This window comes from Gamsiella multidivaricata (assembly GCF_025024155.1).
Source record: "Gamsiella multidivaricata strain RSA 2152 chromosome Unknown BC939scaffold_89, whole genome shotgun sequence".
Taxonomy (NCBI): domain Eukaryota; kingdom Fungi; phylum Mortierellomycota; class Mortierellomycetes; order Mortierellales; family Mortierellaceae; genus Gamsiella; species Gamsiella multidivaricata.
This window is the reverse complement of record NW_026251797.1, coordinates 49,968-72,895: the sequence shown is the minus strand read 5'-3', so window position 1 is coordinate 72,895 and position 22,928 is coordinate 49,968. Positions and strand designations below refer to the sequence as shown.

The 22,928-nt window shown below is 48.8% G+C and overlaps 8 protein-coding genes across 8 annotated transcripts; 6 read left to right on the top strand and 2 right to left on the bottom strand.

The window, feature by feature from the left end:
• Window positions 1-631: 631 nt before the first annotated feature.
• On the top strand, window positions 632-3,245 carry BC939DRAFT_319219 (uncharacterized protein). The gene has a single exon (XM_051551514.1). It carries the CDS (start codon window positions 703-705, stop codon window positions 3,028-3,030), a length of 2,328 nt encoding a protein of 775 aa, XP_051407696.1. The 5' UTR covers window positions 632-702; the 3' UTR covers window positions 3,031-3,245.
• Window positions 3,246-3,334: 89 nt separating this feature from the next.
• Window positions 3,335-4,893, top strand: BC939DRAFT_465353 (ribosomal protein L35A). The gene is made up of 4 exons (XM_051557494.1): window positions 3,335-3,367; window positions 4,202-4,484; window positions 4,649-4,665; window positions 4,794-4,893. The coding sequence occupies exons 1-4, from the start codon at window positions 3,360-3,362 to the stop codon at window positions 4,798-4,800; spliced, it is 315 nt and encodes a 104-aa protein (XP_051407695.1). The 5' UTR covers window positions 3,335-3,359; the 3' UTR covers window positions 4,801-4,893.
• Window positions 4,894-5,162: 269 nt separating this feature from the next.
• BC939DRAFT_507240 (aldo/keto reductase) lies at window positions 5,163-6,530 on the bottom strand (the record flags this gene model as incomplete). Its single annotated transcript, XM_051560866.1, has 6 exons — window positions 5,163-5,188; window positions 5,304-5,693; window positions 5,803-5,904; window positions 6,004-6,122; window positions 6,218-6,291; window positions 6,381-6,530. 6 exons carry the CDS (start codon window positions 6,528-6,530, stop codon window positions 5,163-5,165), a joined length of 861 nt encoding a protein of 286 aa, XP_051407694.1.
• A 1,710-nt stretch (window positions 6,531-8,240) lies between these two features.
• BC939DRAFT_402456 (cytochrome b-c1 complex subunit Rieske) lies at window positions 8,241-8,795 on the top strand (the record flags this gene model as incomplete). Its single annotated transcript, XM_051552680.1, has 1 exon — window positions 8,241-8,795. A coding segment is annotated over one exon (555 nt), but the record flags the coding sequence as incomplete, so codon positions are not given.
• A 461-nt stretch (window positions 8,796-9,256) lies between these two features.
• BC939DRAFT_465347 (Serine/threonine-protein kinase SSN3) lies at window positions 9,257-11,513 on the top strand. The gene is made up of 8 exons (XM_051557493.1): window positions 9,257-9,570; window positions 9,706-9,808; window positions 9,913-10,017; window positions 10,141-10,315; window positions 10,453-10,734; window positions 10,880-10,940; window positions 11,019-11,183; window positions 11,286-11,513. Exons 1-8 carry the CDS (start codon window positions 9,416-9,418, stop codon window positions 11,431-11,433), a joined length of 1,194 nt encoding a protein of 397 aa, XP_051407692.1. The 5' UTR covers window positions 9,257-9,415; the 3' UTR covers window positions 11,434-11,513.
• A 2,192-nt stretch (window positions 11,514-13,705) lies between these two features.
• On the top strand, window positions 13,706-15,142 carry BC939DRAFT_319085 (uncharacterized protein). The gene is made up of 2 exons (XM_051551513.1): window positions 13,706-14,703; window positions 15,020-15,142. The coding sequence occupies exons 1-2, from the start codon at window positions 14,099-14,101 to the stop codon at window positions 15,036-15,038; spliced, it is 624 nt and encodes a 207-aa protein (XP_051407691.1). The 5' UTR covers window positions 13,706-14,098; the 3' UTR covers window positions 15,039-15,142.
• Window positions 15,143-16,160: 1,018 nt separating this feature from the next.
• On the top strand, window positions 16,161-22,047 carry BC939DRAFT_319071 (uncharacterized protein). Its single transcript, XM_051551512.1, has 4 exons — window positions 16,161-18,627; window positions 18,751-19,384; window positions 19,510-21,417; window positions 21,529-22,047. The coding sequence occupies exons 1-4, from the start codon at window positions 16,292-16,294 to the stop codon at window positions 21,616-21,618; spliced, it is 4,968 nt and encodes a 1,655-aa protein (XP_051407690.1). The 5' UTR covers window positions 16,161-16,291; the 3' UTR covers window positions 21,619-22,047.
• BC939DRAFT_465341 (uncharacterized protein) lies at window positions 21,830-22,862 on the bottom strand. The gene is made up of 2 exons (XM_051557492.1): window positions 22,534-22,862; window positions 21,830-22,196 (listed from the first exon to the last, which is right to left on the bottom strand). Exons 1-2 carry the CDS (start codon window positions 22,747-22,749, stop codon window positions 22,149-22,151), a joined length of 264 nt encoding a protein of 87 aa, XP_051407689.1. The 5' UTR covers window positions 22,750-22,862; the 3' UTR covers window positions 21,830-22,148.
• Window positions 22,863-22,928: the final 66 nt, after the last annotated feature.

Sequence of the window (22,928 nt, the reverse complement as noted above, 5' to 3'; positions counted from 1 at the left end):
AGACATGTCGGGCGCTTACGAGAGCGAACTTGCAGAGCTGCGACAAAAACTCGTCGAGGCCGAGCGACAACTCAGCAGAGGCCAAGAAGAAAAAGACGCCAAGATTAGAGCCCTTGAAAGATTGAAGTATGTGTGTAATTCCATTGGGTTTGTTTCAATGTTATACGCGTACTACGCGACAGCATGTTGACATTACGACTTGGATACTTTGGTCTTGTAGGGATGAGAGTGTTGCTCGTATTCAGACGCTTGACCAGAACATCAAAAATCTGCGTCAGCAGTTGGAGGAAAACCAGAAAAAAAACCTGGAATACGAAGAAAAGATCCAGGGCCTAGAGGGAGAACTTGAGGAGTTGGCTCCCTATCGCGAGACTGCCAGCGCTCAGCGAGAATTGACTGAAACTGAGCCGGCCAAGGTCAAGGAGCTGAATGAGCAAATCACAAGTCTCGAGGACACCCGAGATATGCAAGCTGCCCTCATTGAGGAGCTGGAATCCAAGATTTCAACTGTCGAAGCAGAGGCATTGGAGTTCAAGGGCAAGGTAAATATTATCTGGCTACATTCCCATTTTACAGAAAAAGAAAAAGAAAATGCCTTGTAGCAAATGACTAATTAGCATTGCACACGTCTAGGCCGAACTTGAATACGAGGCACTTTCAGACGGTTTTAAGGTGCTCAAGAACAGACGCTCGGAGGAGATCATGGTTCTCAAGGCCGAGCTAGAACAGCACAAGCTGCAGGAACAGATCATCGAGAAGCTGCAAGCTGATATCGATCGGCTCACTTCTGCCTTGGCCTCGGTGGCTGACTCTCAATCTACTGAGAACGCACGCATCAACCAGGTTACCGCGGAACTGAACGAAGCCCTCGCACAGAAGGACCAAGAGGTGGTACAGGTTCGCCAGAACATGACCGAGTTCGAGGAGTCTCATAACCGCCTTGTAAGCTCCCTGCAGGCTACACTGGCCACCATCTATGAGGAGGCGGATGCCGCCAGGAAGTCGAGAGACGAGGCCGTCGTAGCACTAGAGTCACTTCGAGAGGAGCTCGAGGCCCTGCGACATAGCCTCCCCATCAACAGCAAGCACATGTCGTTGAGCCAGTGGTCTGCTGAGCAGCAGCAATCGCAACAGGAACAGCTCCAGGCCATTCGCGACTTGGAGGAGAAACTTGATGGACAGGTCGAGGGCGTCAAGGGCGAGCAGCAACGCGCTGGTATTCTGGAGGCCAACACCAAGAGGAGAAGCCAGCAGCTTACATTGGATATGGAGTATCACTTGCAGCTCAGCAATGCCATAGTGCAAAAATCGGCATCAGCGTCACCATCGGCGGCGCCGACGACTCCAGCTGAAATCGACAGCGACAAGCCTGCGAAGCAGTCTGACGATACTCCCCAAGTCCCAGCAGCGGAGCCATTGACCAAAGGTATCGATTCCTCTTCGGAGCCTGGTATAGTGTCTGTTCGAACAATGCTCAAGTTCTTGTCGCAGCTCCAAGGACGGCCCTCCCACTTGTCCGATACGACATCGCACATCCGTGATAGTACGGAAACGACAGTAATGGGCGACAATGATTACGACTACGACTACGAGTCTCAGCTCCACGCCTACCTCCTCAACTTGAACGATGTCTCTTTGAATGAGCCCTGGGCCAAGGAGAAGGAGCTCGAGGGCGAGATTAGCAAACTGGAGCATAGGATTCAGTCGCTACTCAGCGACTTGTCGCTTGCGAACCAGAAGACCACCGAGGCACAGGATGCGCTGAAGAGTGCCCAGGCGAAGCATGAAGCTGAGCTCCAGGAGGAGCGTGACCAGAGGGATGAGCTCGAGCGACTTGAGAGGTTGGAGCGCGAGGAGATTGAGCAGAAGGTTCAGGAGGAAAGACGCATTCGCGAGGATGAGATCTTGAAGCAGCAACAATCCCTCGAGTCGAAGGAAGAGGAGCTGACCTTGAAGGAAACTTCCCTGCGAGAAAAGGAGAAAGTGCTGTTGACAAAGGAGCAAGAAATGCAAAAGAGAGTCGATGCTTTCCCGGTGACGCCTCCACTCACGGCCCCGGCTACGCCTTTCGGTTCTCCTAATAATAGCGATCTCCTTCCAGGACTGCTGGCTGCTCACTTTGGCAAGAAGGGTGATGATGAAGACGAGGCAGATCTTGCTGGAGCAGAAGAGAAGCGACAGCAGGAGGCTCTTGAGCGTGAGAAGCAGGCAGAGATGGCTGCTCAGCAGATCAAGTTGATCAAGTCCTTGGAGGAGAAGATTGCCGAGCTCGAGAAGCGAGGTCCATTGCCATCTACCCCGACTGTTGACGAACACCAAGCGTTCCCGTCCCCACCGATATCTGTCAGGCCACGGTCAAGTACCGCGTTGTCCAGGAACGGCTCGCAGACGTTGCGATCAAGCCTATTAAACAATCCTCCAGACACGCCTCCACCGACTATTGCGCTGCCACCAATTCCGACTTCACCAGAATACAACGGAGACTCGTCCAGTCCTCGGTCCTCCTCGCCAGCCCAGGATGATGCACTGAGTCCTCGCAAGAAGTCGTCGTTGGCACACACTGTCTCGTCGGAATCTCTTGTCAGCAGGACCGCCAATGCGGCTGCAGCGACTGAGGCGGCTGTCGCGGCTGCTGTAGCCAAACAGCAAGAAGCGCAGAAGGAACTTGCCTTGAAGCTCGAGCAGGCTGAGGCCGAGCTCACGAAGACGCGGTCAAAGAACCAGGAACTCGAGACGGAGTTGGTCAAGAAGGAGCAGACGAATAAACAGCAGGGCGGTCCGTCCGTGGAGTTTGAGATGCAGAAACTGAAGCAGGAGAACACCGAGCTGGCACAGGTGTTGGAGGAAATCCGGAAGAGTCTGGACCAGGCACAGAACCAGGTTCGGGGACTGGAGGATCTGAAGTCACAGTTGGAGACACAGGTACAGAAGGAGAAACAGTTGAAGGACGATGCTATCCGAACACAGGATCGACTCCAGACACAGCTCGAGGCGGCCATGCAGAAGAAGAAGGGATTCCTGTGCTTCTAAGCGCAGCAAAGGCAAAGGCAAAGGCAAAGGCAAAAAAAAAAAAAAAAAAAAAAAAAGATACCAAATGCAAGATGGAGTGGCCACAGAATGGGAGAGGGATCAGGAATCTCTATTTATATCATATTTTATACCACCTAATAGTCTACTACCCATCATAATGAAAACCAAAAGATATCAATGTCAATCTCAAGGCAGTGATTTCGCGTTTTGCCACCAACTTCTTACATTCGAGCTAATTGAGTAACCCTTAACTTGAGACGGCCGAATAACTTGGTTGCAGGGCTCTGGAAAACAATCTCCCTCTCTTCAGCTTCAATTAACCCAGCACAATGTCTCGGTGCGTGACTGTGAGAGTGAACCAGCCTACATACAGGGAATTAGGGCGCCACATGGATGCAGCACAAGGACCTACGGAAGCAGCCATCGATCTATCCATCCGTCCCATCTATTCAGGAAACCGGCACTGCAGCAACCATAAAGCTCGACATCCGATGTGAAAGATCGCTATAGCAGGGCTCCAGCTTTTCTCTTTATTTTTTGAGGATACCCATCATCAAATCTTGCATGGAAAGGAAGGCTGCCCACAAAAGCGGATGGCAACAGCATCTGCGGCAACGTTTCTAAAAGAGGTCACTTTGAAGAAATGAATAGCACGGACGCTGTTGGCATCTGCATCAACATCAGCTTACTTTCGACGACTTTTGGGCGTGATCCATGGGGAGACTATTATCGACTCTGCTTTTTCTGGAGAAGGATCACCTACAACGGGTTCAGCAAAACGAAACAAGACGACCCAGGAGTGATACTTGGCGAGATAGTTGAAAGAACCAGGGACAGCTATGGTCTCCGGTGACAACTGTTACTTTGTACGGAACTCACCAGGAGGGGGATGACCAATACTCTCAAACAGAGAAGCTATGCACAGTTTTGGCTGCCATCCGATCGCCATCAACATCAACGCACTTCAAAGCGAATGTCAGGAACCTTTTCTTTACAGCAGCTCCAAAGGGATCTCTTTTACTTCCAGGAACAACGCTATCACCATAGGAGGCGGAAGACGTGCACACACCACGCCAGTCTCCAACCGTCTTTTCGTTACAACCGTCTAACTTATCACCCCTCATTTTCCCGCTTCCATCTTTACCAACACCTACCTATTTCTTTTCTCTAGTCTTTACGCCAAAGGTCGTGTTCTTGGATTCAAGCGTGCTAAGCGTAACCAGCGCCCTGACATCTCGCTCATCCAGATCGAGGGTGTGAAGACTGCTGCCGACACCGACTTCTACCTCGGCAAGCGTGTTGCTTTTGTCTACCGCGCCAAGCGTGAGGTCAACGGATCGAAGATCCGCTGCATCTGGGGCCGTATCACCCGTGCCCACGGTGGCTCCGGTGCCGTCAAGGCCCGCTTCCGCAACAACTTGCCCGCCAAGTCCTTCGGTGCCTCTGTCCGCGTCGTACGTTTCAAACTCGCTCTTCCTTTTTTTTGCGGTTGTTCTGTTCAGTGGGTGATCTTGTTGGAAGGGTGTTGTCTTTTACTAATAATCACATTTAATTTTTCGGTATCGTTTCTATGTGCGCGCTCTTTTGGTCAACCTATTCATTTCGGGAAATGATGCAGATGATGTACCCCTCCCGGTATGTGCAACGATCTGTTTCTGCGATTGCTTCAGGAAATAGCATGGATGAAGCATATGAGTCGACTGTGGCCCTATTCTTTTACTAACGATCGTCATCCGTTGTTTTTCTCTTGGTTTCTCATATAGCGTTTAAATGTCTCGTCGAATAAACCCAATAACGGGATTATCAATGGACTCTTTGACACATTAAAGGACAATACAAAAAAAAAACTAAGCAATCCATGGAAGACTTTTTTGAAATACATAACAGCGTTTCACGGTTTTAATGCAGAAAGGACCTGGCATCGTTGCCAGGAACAGTTCTCGACAAAATACAAGAAAGAGAAAAGAAAGAGATCAAAGAGAGGAGGGAGAGAGAGACGAAATGAGAAGACGTGATATATGTACGGTGCGAAAAGTGTGCGTGCGGATCAAGCCCATTGGAAGAGCTCAACGCACGTCTTGCAGCTGGATGGAGAAAACAGATCGTTAGAAGCGGCTGTGGCTGTCTAGCGATCAGGGTGCGGTTGTGGGATCCCACTCTATTTCAGTTCAAAGAGTGTAAAAGATGCATGGACATTAGTGTTGTTTTCATCTACCTATTCCTCCACATCGCGCCACAAGCCAAAAAAAAAATAGATCTTTAGAAAAACCTACCACAGATAAAGTTCTCGTTCATCGAGTCCAAGACGTCCATGTCCTCGACTGAGATCTCGAAATCAAACACGTCCGCGTTCTGTTCAATCCTCTCCTTCTTTGAACTCTTTGGGATCACAATGTGCCCCTTCTGCAAACTCCAGCGGATCAAGACCTGTGCTGGAGACTTTGAATACTTTTTCGCGATCTTCACAAGTCGGGGATCTTGGAGTTTAAGACCCTGGCAGAGAGGACTGTAGGCCTCGATAGCGATCTGGTGTGATTCACAGAAGGAGATGATCTCAGGGCGAGTCAGCCAGGGATGGAGTTCGATTTGGTTAACGACCGGACGAATCTTTGGGTTTGTGGCGAGAAGTTCTTTCAAGTGGGAGACTCCGTAATTCGAGACACCTATAACAAAAAAAAAAAGAAGGCGCGAATGTTGGTACATGTAAATCTTGGAGGTGTTATTTTGAAGTAAAGGCATGCACAGGAGACAGAGTCGGGGTGGAATGCATACCGATACTTTTGGCCTTTCCTTGTGCAACCAAGGTCTCGAGGGCCTTCCAGGACTCCTTGCGCAGTCCCGATCCACGCAAAGGCGAGTGAATCAGGTACAGATCTATCAGGAAACAAAAAAAAAAAGACCGGAGGAGTCAGAGCCCTGAACTGTGCGAAGATTCAAGCATACGACACTGAACAATGTTCCTTTTGTCCATACCGACATAATCGAGTCCCATCTTCTTGAGGGAAAGGTTCAGAGCGGCAATGGCGGAGTCGTATCCCTGGTCGTCCTCGGTGAGTTTGGTTGTCACGAAGATCTCCTCGCGGGGGATACCGCTGTTTAGAAGACGTGGATAGGTGCGTGAGTCATTTGCCATGATGGATAGCGCGCTGAGGGGAAAGAGTGCGGTGGAGGGGATGTGTGTACTGACCTTTTGCGGATGCCATTGCCGACGCTCTTTTCGTTGCCGTAAATGGTTGCGGTGTCGATATGGCGGTAACCCATCTATGTACAAATGACAATTGCAATTCGACTATTAGCGCACTGGGACGCGCAGTTGTCGCCGAGGCTACAGGAATCAGTATGCAACATACCTGCAGTGCCCAGAGCACGGCATCCTCGGTTTCTTTTCCGTCGGGGACCTGGTAGACACCGAGTCCGAGACGAGGGATATGATGATCGTTGTTCAGGGTATGGAAGGAGGTCAGGCCTTTCAATTCAACGCGTTTGGTAGTCGTGGACATTTTCGTTGGTGTTGCTTTGTCAAGGAAGTGGGAGGTGTGAAATGAGGAACGCGGTTGGGTGGATGGGAATGAGAAAGAGATGAATGAAGAGGAATGAGGAAGACGGAGGTCGTGGGAGAAGAAAAGGACGTGCGCGGTGTTGGGTGTGCGTAAGCCGTGGGAAATGACATGGGGTCGCGTCACTTCTGACACCCCACAGAGTCTCATCATGGCTGTGTCAAACAGCATCTACGGGAAGATAAAATGATAAGAAGAGGAATGGAGAAGAGATTGTACACTAGTGTAGCTCTCAGTGCCGTCCAGTGCGACATCCCATGTCATGGTGATGTTCTGCATCCAAAAACCTATTCAACAACCTATCGGAGGCCGTTGCATCATTCCACACGTTCACCAATGGTCTTGGACTAGTCCATCAAGCGCGTTTTTCTTTCATGACTGGGAACCATGTCGAGGCGTCTCCTCTATCTGCTTGTATTGCACTCTAGCATACTTTGCATCGATATCGTGCCTTCGTCAATCGCGTGTTCGGCTCAAAGCTGCCGCCAATTTCCTCTACAACCCACATGTTGATCGGATCCGAGGAAAGATCCTCCGCACTCGAGCGCTCGAATAAAAGAGGTCTTCGACCAATAACCAGACAAATATAATACCTCCTCCTAGTCCATAACTTGCCTTTAAATATGTTTGTCCATGAAGGCATTAGCGTAAACAGTTGGCTCGGATTCATCACAAAGGCAACGCGCTCGGCAATGGCAGATGAGGTACGGCTATCTCGTATGAGCCTTCGAAATGGTAGCACAGCAACGGACGCGTCCCCAAAACCATCGGGTATTATAGATCACATGACACCCTAGAACCGGATTTCGGTACAAACAAAGCATCATCGCAGTGCGATCCACCCTTCCTCCTCTCCACTCCACCCTATTCTCCATCCATCACCATGGCCTCACTTGCCGCCAGATTGGCTTCCGCCTCCTTGAACCGCGCGACCCGTGCCGCTGCTGTCCGCAACGTCCTCGGTATGTCCGCCACACCTTCTTATTTTTTCCACTTCCAGCTTTGATTCATGCACTCGTGGCTGTATGGGAACACCGGAGTATTACGCCGAGCTTCATCAACGTAGGGGACGACCCCTGGAAACACTGGATGGTTATCCGAATCATTGCTGGAGACGTTGCTATGCTGTCTTAACTGGATCAGATTTCGGAAATGTAACAGGATGCGTCTTGCGTGCACCCGGAGGTCATTCAGATGTATGGATTCGGACGTTTTTTTCTCCGAAGGACGTCTGGAGCTTCGGGAGCAGTGAATGACCGGTGCTCGTACTCGATCTACTACTGCAGCTCGTCAGAATCGTCGGAGGAACACAACCTAGCAAAGATCCTGAGTATGCGGACAGGATTATTGCAGAAACAGGGCTTCTCCGACACTTCCAGGGCTACTCTATTCGAGCTATGTATTGCTACGACCCTATTTGGACATGGTCCGAAACTGAAGCTCAGCAATAATGTCAACACTGAGTATTTTCCGACATAGCCCCGGATTTTATAGCTCCTATATAGACCGCAAACATTATCGTACAACAGGACAGCAGGATGGAGGACTTATCTTCATGGAGCCTGTGCTAACGCAATTGCTTGCCTGCATTCCCTATAATCAGCCCCTGCTGGACTTGCCGCTCAGGTCCGTCTCAACCACAACTCCGCCCACGAGACCACCAACATCCCCAACTTCGACAAGTACAAGAGTGGATCTGGCGATACCTCCAACCGCGCCTTCTCCTACTTCATGGTCGGAACCACCGGTGCCTTGTCCGTTATGGGAGCCAAGACCACCGTCGCTGACTTCTTGGCGAACATGTCTGCCTCTGCCGATGTTTTGGCCTTGGCCAAGGTCGAGGTCGATCTCAGCACCATCCCCGAGGGTCGCAACGTTACCATCAAGTGGCGTGGAAAGCCCGTCTTCATCAGACACCGCACTCAGGACGAGATTGAAGAAGCCAATTCTATCAACGTCGCTGAGCTCCGTGATCCCCAGACCGATGCCGATCGTGTCCAGAAGCCCGAATGGTTGGTCATGTTGGGTGTCTGCACTCACTTGGGATGTGTCCCAATTGGAGAGGCTGGTGACTACGGTGGATGGTACTGCCCTTGCCACGGATCCCATTACGATATCTCTGGCCGTATCCGCAAGGGACCCGCACCATTGAACCTTGAGATCCCTGCCTACTCGTTCGAGGAGGGCAACAAGGTCGTCATTGGTTAAAGCACGTCCAAAAGAAAAAATACAGGATTTTCAACAATCATCATACAATCGCTTAACAGCATCCTTCACCTTTTGAACCTTCGATTTCATCTCGACCACTCTCCCTCATCTTATACGACATTGTGCGCGACGCGGCACCATACAGGACCGACTTCTGGACGCGACATATTTACATACATCCCTCACCCGCTTTTTTTTTAGATTCCACGAGTTAGAGCGCCTCTCCATACCTCCCTGGAAGGGCAAATAAGGATTGACACTCTTTTATTTGACGCAAATAAATATTCACCTTTTAAACACCTCAGCTATTTCATTGCCGAATACTTGTGTTCTGAAGTATATGTAAAATATAAATAAAAAAAGGCGTGCTGTGCGTGCCTGTGGGGGATCACTCTTGGGGCCGACGATCGCATCGAGCCGTCACGCCCGCTTCAGCTTTGAGTTTTTGTTAGCCGCTGGGCAGGCTATTCCCACATCTTCCAACTTTCAGGAACAGAAAACATCATCGTAAAACAGGACGACCTCGACCTTCTTCATTCAGCGTTGCAGAACCAACGGACCACTCAACTTCAAACTTTGCTCATCAAACTCAAACGGACATCAAAGCTGACATTCACGAAATGGAGAACCCGAACGAATTACCTGTCATGTCTATGACGGAATACAAGAAGAAGCGGGACTCTTGTCGGCAAAAGATTGCGTCGAAATACGATATTCTGGGCTTTATCAGCTCAGGAACTTATGGTCGTGTGTACAAGGCAAAGTCCAAGAACAAGTATGGGAGGCGGATGGTGTGAAACTATTAAAGAAGGGGCCCGTTTAATATGTGTGTGTGTGTTGATAAGAACAAGAAGCGTTAAGTCGCTGTGCTTGGACAATGTGCTCATATGGATGTTCTGTGCGATCATAGGGACGATGGCAAGGAATACGCTATCAAGAAGTTCAAGCCGGACAAGGAGGGCGAGGCTGCAACGTACATCGGGATCTCACAGTCGGCTTGTCGAGAGATCGCTGTATGTGGACTGTTCAAGCGATATGAGAGGAGTGGATCGTCGATAGTCGATGGAATTGTCGTCACCGTAATTGCTTACTTTTGCTGTCTTCTTTTTGGATCCAGTTATGTCGAGAACTGCATCATGAAAATATTGTCTGGTTACAGGAGGTTCTGTTGGAGGATAAGTCGATCCACATGGTGTTTGAATATGCAGAACATGATCTCCTTGTAAGCACTCCGAGGGCCGATGCCTTTTTCTTTTTACTATTTTTTTTTTTTTTTTTGTTAGATTCCACTACAGCAACATGTTTACTAACATGCATTTGGACTTCTTTTTTTTCCTTCGTGTAGCAAATCATCGGTTTCCACAGTCATCCGGAGCGGAAATATATGTCTGAATACACCATCAAGTCATTCTTGTGGCAACTGTTGAACGGAGTCGCATATCTCCATGCCAACTGGGTGATGCATCGTGACCTCAAACCCGCCAACATCCTCGTCACCGCCAATGGAGTTGTCAAAGTTGGTATGCAAACATAAGGGGATCGACTTTTTTTTCCCTTTCTGACGGATCATGATCTTAACTCAGGTCACTCTGTTTTTAGCAGCATATTAACTAACTAACGCCTGTTTAAAAAAAAATCGGAATACGCACAATATCAGGCGATCTAGGATTGGCGCGGTTGTTCTACAAGCCTTTACAACCACTCTTCAACGGAGACAAGGTGGTGGTGACAATTTGGTATCGAGCACCAGAGCTCTTGCTTGGATCGAGACATTATACCAAGGCGATCGATATCTGGGCGATTGGATGTATTTTCGCCGAATTGATTACACTGCGGCCGATCTTCAAGGGCGAGGAAGCCAAGGTCGAGAATAAGAAGACGGTCCCGTTTCAGAAGAACCAGCTTCAAAAGATCTTTGATATCCTCGGCAACCCTACAAGTAAGTTTTTTTTTTTTTTTTTTTTTTTTTTTTGGAGTTAATATGATAAGTAACGAGCAAGGAGGGATTGTTAAGTGAGAGTATTTATTTTTTCCTAACGAAAGGGTTATTCTTTTTATTACGCTGTTTTTTATTGCTTTGATAGAGGAGCGGTGGCCCACGATTGACCAGCAACCAGAGTATCCGAACCTGAGTCAATTTAGGCAGTAAGTTCCATTCATACGTGTTCGGACGGCAATGGAAAAAAGCGTGAACTAAGGGTTGAAAAAACGCCTCTTTGTTAGAACACCAAACGTGCTGCGATCGCTCTATCAGACATGGCCGATCAAGAGCGAGCAAGGATGCAATCTTTTGGCTGCGATGCTCGAGTATGATCCGTTGAAGCGGATCACGGCAGAAGAGGCATTGAATCACCCATACTTCCAAGAAGATCCGAAGCCTGGCATGGAGTAAGTTCTTTTGATAGTGTGTGCTTTTGTGTATGTAGTTGAGGCGGTGATATTGACCGGTTCTTCCTTTTCTGAAAAAAAAAAAAAAAAAAAAAAAAAAAGCTCGTTTGCTGGACAACCCGTGGAATTCCCGCTGAGAAGGATTACGAACGAGGACAAGGATATGAGGGTAACGGCGTCGGTTCAGAAGACGCACCCGGTACCGACTTTAAAGGATGACAGGAACACAAAACGGCCTCGTATGGAGTAGAGTAAAGCGCAGTTGTGCTATGCAAACCAATGATGTTAAATAAAGGCCGCCAAAGCAAAAAGCAAATAGCAAAAGAGCTGAGAATCCTGATTGATTGCTCAGCTATCAAGAAAAAAAAAGTACATGTACATCTCTACATCTCCAAACTCCGAAAGAGTTTTGTCCGCTGTCAAAAGCTGGAGAAACTGACTATCCAAATATATACTCAAGAATTTTCTCTAAAGGACATGTGTGCTTGAAGGAGTTTTATATGGATATATGGACTTGTTCCGCCACCTTGAATCCTCTCAAAGCCCATTGCTCGATAATCGAAATTGAAGTTGTACACGCTCTCTCTTTCTCTCTCTCTCTCACACACACTCTCTCTCTCTCAAAAAAAAAAAAAAAAAAAAAGCCAACAGCGCCAACAACAACAGCGACAACAATAGCAACAACAACACACGCAACATGTTTGTTGCATGGTAGCATGGCTGATAATTGTGGTACAAAAAAATCCACATACAAATATGCGTTCCAAAAGATTGCCCATGCTTTTGTCCTCGCGTGCATTGTGAGCTAAATGCACGTTAGTCTATTCAAGACGCTCCAAAAGAAAAAAACGCGAGAGTGCGCGGTGTGGCGGAGGGCGGTGGACGGTGGGCGGTGGGCAGTGGGCGGCGAGCGGTAAGTGTATTATTATTGGTAATCTCATAACGGTATGCACTATCTGGTACTTACGCCCAGAAAAGAGTGGTGTTGTTGAGGGGAGAGGGGGAGGGGATGATGAAGGGATGCGTGTGTGTGGGCGTGGTGCCGCAGAGGTGGAACGAATCGATGCTTTTCATTTAGACATGAGCGTAAGATGTATGCACGTACAAGCAGAGCACACTGTACGACCATTTCCGTCTTCAAGTGAGTTCCCATACTTGGATGGTCCAGATCACCTTGTTTTTATAAGTGCTGTTGCGTTGTATGCTGCTGGATTATCGGGTGACAAAAAAAAAACGCGCTCTGGGTGGTACCATTGGGGCTACCCTTTTTTTATATTATATATTATATATTATATATATTATATATATATTTGTTATATCCGCAGAGCATAATAAACTCTCTTTGCCCAAGAATACGAGAGCGAGGGGAGGCGGGGCGAGGGTGGGATCATCAATGGACAAACAACACACATAACACGCGCTATGGAAAGGTGAATTGCTCATTCGTCTTTTTCCGATACTAGATATTGGGTCTATGTACTCTCTACAAGCGGATGTGTTGATAGCCAATGGGTTCTGTTTGTGAATTGAAAAGAAGAGTGGTCCTTGACGGTAAATAATAATATAGCGAGGATCTGGGGGTACTGTGATTGGTGTGATTGGTGCAGATCCCCCTTTTGCCCGTTGCGGTAGGCTATGCATGGGGATGGGGGGTTTTTTTTCTTTTTTTCCCAGGTCGCCGTGTTTGTAGCCGCAGTACCTTGCAGGCCTTGCACGCGCGTAGGGACGCGCCAAGTACTGTGAGTCTTATTCGGCAGCCATCTGCCACAAAATCTTGTTCGTCTCTGATGATGATCCTCTGAAGGAACGCGTCCCTAAAATGTTAACGGATACTCAGCTCGAGGTTTTCTCCGACTCAACATCCAACGGTTTTCTTCAACCCTCTTCCTCCCTCTTGTCTCCCCTCGTGTTTCGTCTTTATTCTTCTTCGTGTTGGGGGTTCTTCCTTCAGTCTATCCCCAAATCTACCTTTTGTGTCCATTTGACCATTGACCGCTGATAATTTGCTCTTTTGTTCTTTTGTTCTATATATGAATGAACGAATGGATATCAGGGGATTTTTGAACGGGTCCCCTCCGTGGACAGAGGCGTCACCACCGGCATTCCTCAATGCTCCATAGACTAGCATATTTCTTTTTTTGTTGAAGACACCCAAAAAAAAGAGTTTGTTCGTGCAACTAACTCTCTTTTCAGCTGTCTTACTTTAAAATACAACACAAGCAACAACGCGATTAGAGTCCCATCCTCCTTCTTTCCCTCTTTCCCATTCGCCATCCCCATCATCACCCTCTCCCCTCCTCCGTCCTCGACCACCCGTAATCACACCCACATACACGCATACACGCATACGCATTCACATATACCCTTGACCCTCTTCGCCACTCGCGCCCACCCTCTCTCTCTCCTCCTCCCCCTCGCCTGCCTGTGCCTACCCACTGACCAACTGCAGCAACTGTAGTGGCGTGTGTGTCCTCACAGACTCACACCGTATCATCAATTATCAATTAACATTGTCGTATTCATTTACATATCCATATTCATATTCATATTTGCAACACCTTCCACCATTCCGCTGATCGCTCTCCATCACACCCACCCCTCACATCCGGCTGCAAAAGCAAACCCAACGCATAGCCCCGCTAACAACCAACCAACCATTCAACGGCGTAAACAACGCTAGCATCATCGACCCAGAAGGAAGAGAGAGAGAGAAAGAGCAAAGCAAAGTAAAGAATTGACTGGATTTGCAGCAGTGGAAGAGCGGCAGTGGCACAAACCCTCTTTTCACCCCCTCCCCCAGAGAAAAAGAAAAAGCAAAAACCGAAGCAACAAACACTCATTTCAATAAGGAGTATCGTTGCACTGCACCAGCCTCTTCCGCCCTCCCTCTCGCATTTTGCGTTTTATCATCGTACATGGTAGCCATACCATCCACCTCACACCCTTCAGATGGGTCGCCGCCAGATCCCTCGAGCCAGGACGCTCCACATCAGAGACAACAGGGTCCCTTCCATCGTCGACCACGTTTCCTACGGTCGATTACCTCTCCTATACCTGCACTCAGAGAAGCCTTCTCATTCGACTCGGATTCATCAACATCATCATCATCAGTCGGCACCATCAAGGACCACCATCACCACCCCTCTTTCATGGCATCAATAGCTGAATCTGCAACAACAATAGGTCCACCGGACACATCTCAGGAACAGACCTTACAGGCTTTAACCCGCCCCAGAGTTCATCCAGTTCAGCAGGATCGGCAGCCAAATGGTGATGGCCAACAACGGTCGCACTCGACACCGTCTGTACCCCCTCCGTATATGGCCCAGACAAGCGCATCCTCGTCATCCAAGCCGTCATCGAGTCAACAGCAGCCCAGGAGTTCTATCACGGAGTCGCTCAAGGAACACCGGTGGTCCAAGGGTCTAAAGTTCAATTGGATGCCAGGGTTCGGGAGTAGTGGTCGCAAGAGTCCTGGATTGGAGAGATGTTCACAATCCTCATCGTCGATATCCTCGAGGTAAGGTGGTTGAGACTCTTTTGAACGAAGATGATCTTTTGTCCGAGCGTAGTTACTTTCTTTCCTTTATATACTATCCGTATCTGTGTGAGTTTATTTTATTACCGTTGGTCGTCGTCGTTATGAGTATCGTTTATGAAGTACGTGCTTTTTATTTTCTGTTTATTCCCTTTCCTCCCTGTCTTTATCTCTTTTCTCCTGTTTTGGGTATCTGGACGGGTGGTCCTCGATCCAGAAGCTTTGATGTCATCACGAAAAGGAAGGGAGGTACGGTGCGGTCGTGCAGGCGTCTGATTAGGCCGGTCGCATCTCTTAGTTTCATTAGTGCTGAATGAATTTGCTGCCAAGGAAAGAAGAGGAAGAGAAGGACGAACGAATACCATCGCATCCATACTCCCATTCATCCATCGCATCCATTTCGTTCCGCTCCTCCTCCTCCTTGTCCTCCACCACCATCTCCCCTCCGTTTTGTCTTTTCATCAAAACCCTTGGTCCCATAGTCTCTTTCGACATCCTAACTCACCCCTAACTGGGTACGGTATCCGTTGTCCCTCTCGCACTTTTCCCCGCCTCTTTCTCTTCTTCCGCGCAAACATCTTCTCTTGTGCTTTTTACTTTACTTTCTTTGTACAACAAAAGCACAGGGACATAAATGAAAAAGGAAAGCGCAGACCCCCACAACCCAACTGTATCCAAACAAAGTTGGCTGTATTCAGTTTCCATTTGCCACCAAAAAAAAAAGCATACACAGCAAATACCCTCAGCAACCAAGCACCCTTTTCTTTTTCTTTTTTTTTAGATGCCATTATCCATTACTATCTTTCTGGGAGAGGGATGCTTTATACTCTTCTCTTTTTTCTCTTTAAAAACCGGTTCCTTCCTATTTGTGTATATGGTTGCGCACTGATTGACATTTGAGTTGGAGGTAACCGCCTCTCCCGGAATCAGGAGACAGCGATTTAAAAGAGCAAACATGTTGACAATCGGGGTGTTGGTTTGCTTGGTTGGTCCAATCTATGCCAGATGCATATATTTTATGTCGCCCTTTGTTTGTTTGCAAAATGGTGGGCTGCGTCTGTGCATGGTTCAAAAATGAGCCCAGAAATCATGACGAATGCACCAATCATGGACAGTGGAGTTGTCTATTCCTTTGGGCGAACAACGACCTGGACCCCATGGACAATACATTACAATGTCATGACCAGCATTGCCATCTTTCTGTCACCTATTCTTACTGAGAATGATTATCCCAAATTGCCGCATTTCTGTTCTTCCTGCGCATCGGCAGACACCACTGGTGTCAGCCTTTTTTTTTTTTTTTTTTTTTTTTGCATTATATGTGTATGTGCAGACGTTATATGACCGAAGCGCAGGATGGATGCAGTCGTATTTTGTTTCCTTGTGTGAACATTGCCTTGATAAAAAAAACGGCACTTCCAATCTTCCTTTCATTTAACGTTCTGTTATGTTGATTGAGCGGACGCTGTGCACCCCTGCGCCTCCATTTCTGTGTTTGTATTTTGATATCTAATCGGCGATGGAGCGTCTCTTCTCGACGTAATTTCCTGTCGTGTTTAGGTCTTCGACAATGCAGCACAAGTCCGTGCAGAGACGCAAATCCGAGGGAACAAGTCTTCGACTACCAAGAGCAGAGCAAGGAGTCGCCGATTCAGCCGTTGGAGAATCGAGCCTAGGACTGGCCCCGACCTCGATTTCGGGAAAGACCTTTTCACGGAACAACAAGGCCGGCGTCGAGACCAGCGTGGATCAGCTCAAAGTCAACGAATCAAGGACCCGCCGGATATCCGAGCCAGGGATCAGCACTTCTTCAAAACTTTCTGCCTCGGCACTTGCTGAACGACTCGCACAAACTGTTCGAAGCTTCAGTCGTTCATCACACTCTCCAGGACAATTTTCTCCGACTATGACATCTAACTCCACCTGTTCAACACCAGTTTCGCACGGTGGGATGTCGCCTCAGCCCTCGGCCGATAACATCAACCGCTTTGAATTGATATGTCGTACTTCGCTGGACAAGGACTGCGAATCATGGGACGACTTTCTTTACCATTACCGACGAGGGCAATTTCCTGCGGACTATCCTATCCCAAGGCCAAAGTTAGAAACATCACTTCTACCCTCGCCACCATATGTTGGTCCTCCATATGAATATCTGCCGTTCTTGGCGCCTCCATTACCACCAACCGAGGAGCAGCGCCTACGAGCACTACACAGCTTTCAGATCTTGCAGACGGGAGCCGATCCCAACTTTGAGCGCATCACGCAGTTGGTGGCAGCCGTTATGAATGCCACAGGATGCGTCATCACCTTGGTGGACCATCGCTGTGTATCAGTCAAAGCCCAGCACGTGACTACATTTCCAGAGGTCCCTAGACAGCATTCATTCTGCGGACACACCATCTTGCGCCCTTCTAATGATCCCTTAGTCATTCTCGATACCAAAGCGGATTGGCGGTTCAGAGCCTTGCCTGCTGTCGTCTTGGAGCCATCAGTTCGGTTTTATGCCGGTGCTCCACTAACGACTTCAGATGGGCTTAACGTCGGAGCACTCTGTCTTATCGACTTTGAGCCGCGGGCAACGTTCTCGAACAGAGAAAAAGAGCTACTGGTCGACTTTGCTGCGGTTGTCATGCGCGAGATGGAGCTGTGGAACGATCAAGTCCAGCTTTGTATCAGGAACCGTATGATGCGAGACGTGACACGCTGGGTTCGAGGATGTTTAGACATGGGAAAAGATCCGCCAATCAATAGGGAGGTCGCCTCACAGGATTACCGACAGGGGCAACCACTCGCCTTCCGCCCCGTACCACAAGCTCTCCTAACGCCATCAGATCTTTCTACTTCTTCGTCCGGGATCTTGGGGTCATCAGCAGCGGGCCTGGGTATGCAGGATGAGCCGGCATTAATGTCTCCGCCAGCAGAGCCAGCATTCCCTACCCCTTCAGGATCTCCCACCTTCCTTTCCAGTACATTTGCGTCCGCTTCCAAGGATGGGGCTTCATCTGCATCCTCAACCGCATCAGCGACACCGGCAGATACAACCGGGAACTCTCTGCAGGACAAAGCGTTCCCCTCCGCATGCATGCTGATCCAGGCTACACTGAATGTGGACGCCGTCTATCTTGTACAGGCCTCCTCCAGCGAGTGTATCATTCCACCCTCGGGATCTTCAGTGGTCTGGAACTATTTGGACGCTGCAGGACGTCGCAAGAATCTCGTCGGCGTCGTGAAAGGAGCCCATGTCGAGACCGAACAGGCCAACACATCGCTGACATGCGTTGCTTCATCCCGCAAGGATAGGGCATTTGCAAGACCGGTTTTTGATGAGGAGAACCAGTATGCCAAGAGACAGGAGTCGGCATGGGTGTGTACGGATGTAGGCTGTAGGCCCCATCGCCTCGGTGACGCCCTGTTGAATGCAATTGAGCCCATCTGGAGAAGAGACTTGCCTGTCATCAAGGAGATGCTCGGATATGTGCGAGAGGAAATACCAGAGCCGCCACGCGTTCCAGGACAAGGAGACCTCTATACGTATTCGCATGATCAAGACGCGATCGAGAACGATAGGTTCGGTTCGTTCGCGAACCATTCGACGTTCAAGGACCCTACCCGACGGAAGAATTTATGTCATACCTTCCAGGGAACGCTGCCGGCACTTGCGTCAGGGGCAGCTACACCGTACCAGTCAGCCGTGGTTGTGCCGATCTTGGGCCCTTCGACAACTCACAACATGTCGATGGAGGAGCCTTGGGCGTACTTTGTCATTCTTTCCGCATCACGCACCAAGCAATTTTCATTCCATGAGAGAATCTATCTCAAGAACTTTGGGTCTTGTCTGGTTACCGAGGTCATGAAGCGACGAGTCGAGGCAGCCGACAAGGCCAAGGGCATCTTCATCAAGAGGTAAGAATGTTACATTCGTGGATTGTCCACATATTCGTTGAATCATCAATCCCCCGTATGCTATGAGCAATATCTCGATTGCATATACTGACGAGCATTGGCATGAATTTCCACTTTGTTTAGCATCTCACACGAGCTTCGAACGCCTCTTCACATTATTCTCGGCGTTCTGGAACTACTTTATGCCAATCCAGAAGAACCATTGAGCGACTTGCAGATGGCCATGGTTTCGTCCGCAGAGGCTTCCGGAAAGAATCTGATCGACACAATAAGCAACATCATTGACCTGGCGAAACTGGACCCTGATAACAACATGGAAGCTCGAGATACCCGCCGCGATAGCACTTCGATACTTTCTCCCGATATGAGAGAAACTATTTTGGAAACCGTAGATATCCGTGATTTATGTCAGAAAGTCGCAGATTCGATGGCGAAGCTCTGTACAGACAAGAATGTCATGGTGGTTCCGTCCTGGTCGAAGCCTTCGCTGTCTTCGCTGTCCTCTTCCACATCCAACTCGACAGCAGGGTCGGCTACCAATGTCGCGACATCACTTAATCACCCACTACAAGGCATCGCATACACCTCATCGACAGAGTCCCTGGGCAGCTCATTTACGGCGCGAAGGATCCGCTCCCCTTGTAAGACGATTCTCGAGCTAATGGTGGCCATGGATGAGCCGGAAAGAGATCCTGGTCAGGGTACATACTGGAATTTCTCCATGGATGTTAAATCGATAACCAGAATTCTGACCCAGGTCAGTGAAATATCTATCTACTTGGCCGCTGTGCTTGCTTGTATGAACCGGTATAATGACACATTGATCTTCCCTTTCTCATTTTTTTTTATTTTTTTATTCTTTTATTGTGCGCCCACTGCCAGCTCGTGGAGAATGCGATCAAGTTCACAACAGCCGGGTTTGTAGAGATCTCGGCCGTTGCCTTAACAGACAGTCCTGTCCCAATGAAACCTCCACATCCAGAGGCTCGTCCCATTGTGTTCACTGTGCGCGATACAGGGAAGGGAATCTCTGCAGAGTTTGTGCAGTCTCACCTCTTCAAGCCATTCTCACAAGAGGATCCACTTCAGGTTGGAACCGGGCTGGGCATGGCTCTTGTCAAGGGAGTTGTCGAGAAACTAGGAGGCTGGATGGAAGTCTGGAGTGAAGGCGAGGGCAAGGGGTGCGTAGTGAGAGTGCTGGTCTGGGCCACTCCTGCGCCCCACCAGACCAAGTCGTTGAGGGATATCATTGGCCCTTGGCATGGAGCGTCCTGTAGGTTCTATGCTGGAGAGCACTCCGTTAGTTCTGATCGACTCTTCAAGGTTATGGGGGAGCGGATGATGGGTCAGCAACTCAATATGAATGTTGAGAGAGGCGATGAGCAGGACATCACTGGCGAGGACATGCTCAGAGATCTCTACGACCAGTCTCGTTGCGGTCTCTTGATTATTAACGACGACGTTACGCGACTTAGGACCTACTTGTCGTTCTGGACTGAATATTATCAAACGATCAAGGAGGGTGAAATCGAGACCCCCAAGACCCCAATGCCACTTTTGGTACTTACATCGCCACCGAACACAAAGGTTATTCAAAAGTTAGTGGACGCGTATCTGGAGAAGCAGATTGATTCTGAACGCCCGGCCGGCATCGTGATCATGACCAAACCAATCGGACCCGTCAAGTTGATACAGTGCCTTCGCGAATGCTTCACGCCTGCCTTCTCGAACCTTAGCCAGCAGTCCTCGTCTCAAGAGTTGCCACATTCTTCGTCAGATGTGGCATCGATGAGCCTTCATCCAATACCGTTGACTCGATCAGCGACCATACCCCAAATCGCTAGGACGACCCTAGGCATTCATCATGACAGCCGCCTGTTCTCTGCGAGCACAGCTATCGAAAAATCGCTCGCATTACCTACCATAGCCCAGGCGGATGGAAACGAGCGGCGAACGATGGCTGTACTCCCTCCGCATTCTCCAGGTGGACTTGTCCTTCCTCCTCGAACCCAGAAGTCGAGACCCAGTTCGGTAAAGACCCCGGATCAAGAGTCGCGCCCAAGGAACAGCACCACTAACTCTGAGGACCGACTGGGGACCATGAACGTACAATCTACAACACCGCCTGCTCAAGGATCCGTGTCGAATGGCACTGTAAGCATGGAGGGGTCCAAATACAATATTGAGGAGAGCGCGCCCAAACATAGATTACAGCGATCGATGAAGGACTACCAAGCGCAAAAGAAGCTGCAGAGAAACAAGTCTGCACTGGCTGCTGGTACTACTGGGACGACTACAGGTCATCCTGCCAAAGATATCAAGAGCAGCGGTGAGACGCCTAGGAAGCCATGGCCTCGAGTGCTGATTGTGGAGGACAATATCACGAACCGGATGATTCTGCGAACGTTCCTAAAGAAGCGCGGGATCAGTGTAGTTGAGGCCGAGAACGGCAAGGTAGGGGTGGAGCGGTTCCAGGAAGAGGTGTGGCGACGGGAGGGTAGGGCCGGGTTTGACTTTGTATTGATGGATTTGCAGATGCCGGTGATGGACGGTAATATAGCGACGAAGCGGATCCGGGAGTTTGAGCGGTCGATGACGAAGCAGTTTGAGCTGTCGCACCCGCTAGAGACTGAGTCGTGCGCGGATGAAGTCGACGCAAACATGGAGCAGGGGAGAGGCTATCACCCGACGATCATCTTTGCGCTGACTGGGTTGGCAGGGGACGAGGATAAGCGATTGGCGTTTGAGTGTGGAGTGGATGGGTATATGACTAAGCCCGTCAGTCTCAAGGTGAGCAAAGCCAGCGATGATGTGCTGTGTTTAATGGTTATTTGCTTTGTGGGGTCATTTCTTATTTGCTTACGATATCCTTGTTTGGGTCCTTTGTGAATGCTGTGATAGATCCTGGGGGCGTTGATGTCGAGCTGCATGCCCACCGACATGGAAGGACTCACGCTGATCAATCCAGCGTGTCAAATTCCACATGCGTAAAGAAGCAGTTGCTTCTTTGATCTCTTTTCTATTTTCTATTTTCTATTTTCTTCAATTTACCTAGCCTTTTCTTTTACTGTCTTCATTTTGCTATCTCTCGCTATTCTATTTCCGAAACTGTACAATTTCTCCTCGATCCTTTTCCTTTTGCTTTAGTAAAAGTCCCCTCTATTACACCTGCATTTCTTCCCTCCGTGTACATTTACTCCACTTTTTCTTTTTTTCTTTTTTCTTTTTTCTTTTCTTTTCTTTTCTTTTTTTTTTTCTTCTTCCCATCGCCTTTGTTTAATACACATAGTGCTTATGATGTCGTTTTCTTGCTTATTGGCGCATCGAGGATTTGTTCAAAGACTTTATGAACACATTTGCAGACATGTCGAAAATAAACATTCTTAGCGGGTGCATCGATGCACAGGTCTGAAGGCAACTGGGATCAGTGTGCGGACAAAAAATATTAATAGCAAGGCATCACTGCTATCTCAGCAAAGCGATTATACCAATGTAGATTCCTTGAATAAAAAGACGACTTTTTATTGCAACTGAATTTGTGCACGCTCTTCCCGCTTGTTCAACCAGCTCTATTAGGATATTAGGAAATAAGAAAACGAGTCTTGGTGTTAGCGGGCAGAAAAAAGGATTGAAAGAGGATCCTTGAATGCCGTTTCGACTGCCGGCTCCCGTTTGCTTTGTCCATCCAGTACACTTTTACTGCCTCATCCTTTTTTTTTTCTCCTTCTAGGCCGCTTTCATGCCATTTTGGTACTCCTGTCTGTTCGTAGTCCTGTCATCCATTGCTTCCTTTCGTTCAAACTGTAAGAAAGTCGACCTCTCCAGCATTCCTATCCAAACTGCTCGACGTCACACTCGTAGGCAATCCTTTTTTTTCTTTTTTGTCTTTGGACACTGGTCTGTTACCTGGCAACCACAGAAGAGGATCATGAATCCATAGAAGGCCGTGGCGGTCAAGCAGGCCTTGGCGACCTCGGCAGGATTATCGGGGTCGTTGACGGTATGGGTCAAGGACTCGGCTGGTAAGGAGAAGAGAAAGGACATGGTCCCCAGGAAGATCACTCCAAAGACAGATAGGATGGTGCAGCACGTTGCGTGGCCGGCCGAGAACATGGGCTTCATGATGGTGTACGATTTCGGTTTCCTGTAAAGATGTCGGATTGGTCTTGGGTTGGGTTGATGCTTGATGCGGTCGTGGTTGAAGGGTAACTGGCGTAGCGTGAGTTTAATGCGATGCTCAACTCACTCCCCACCTCCCTCCCCTTTTTTTTTGTGGTGCTCCTTCTCAGCTGGTCGCTGCT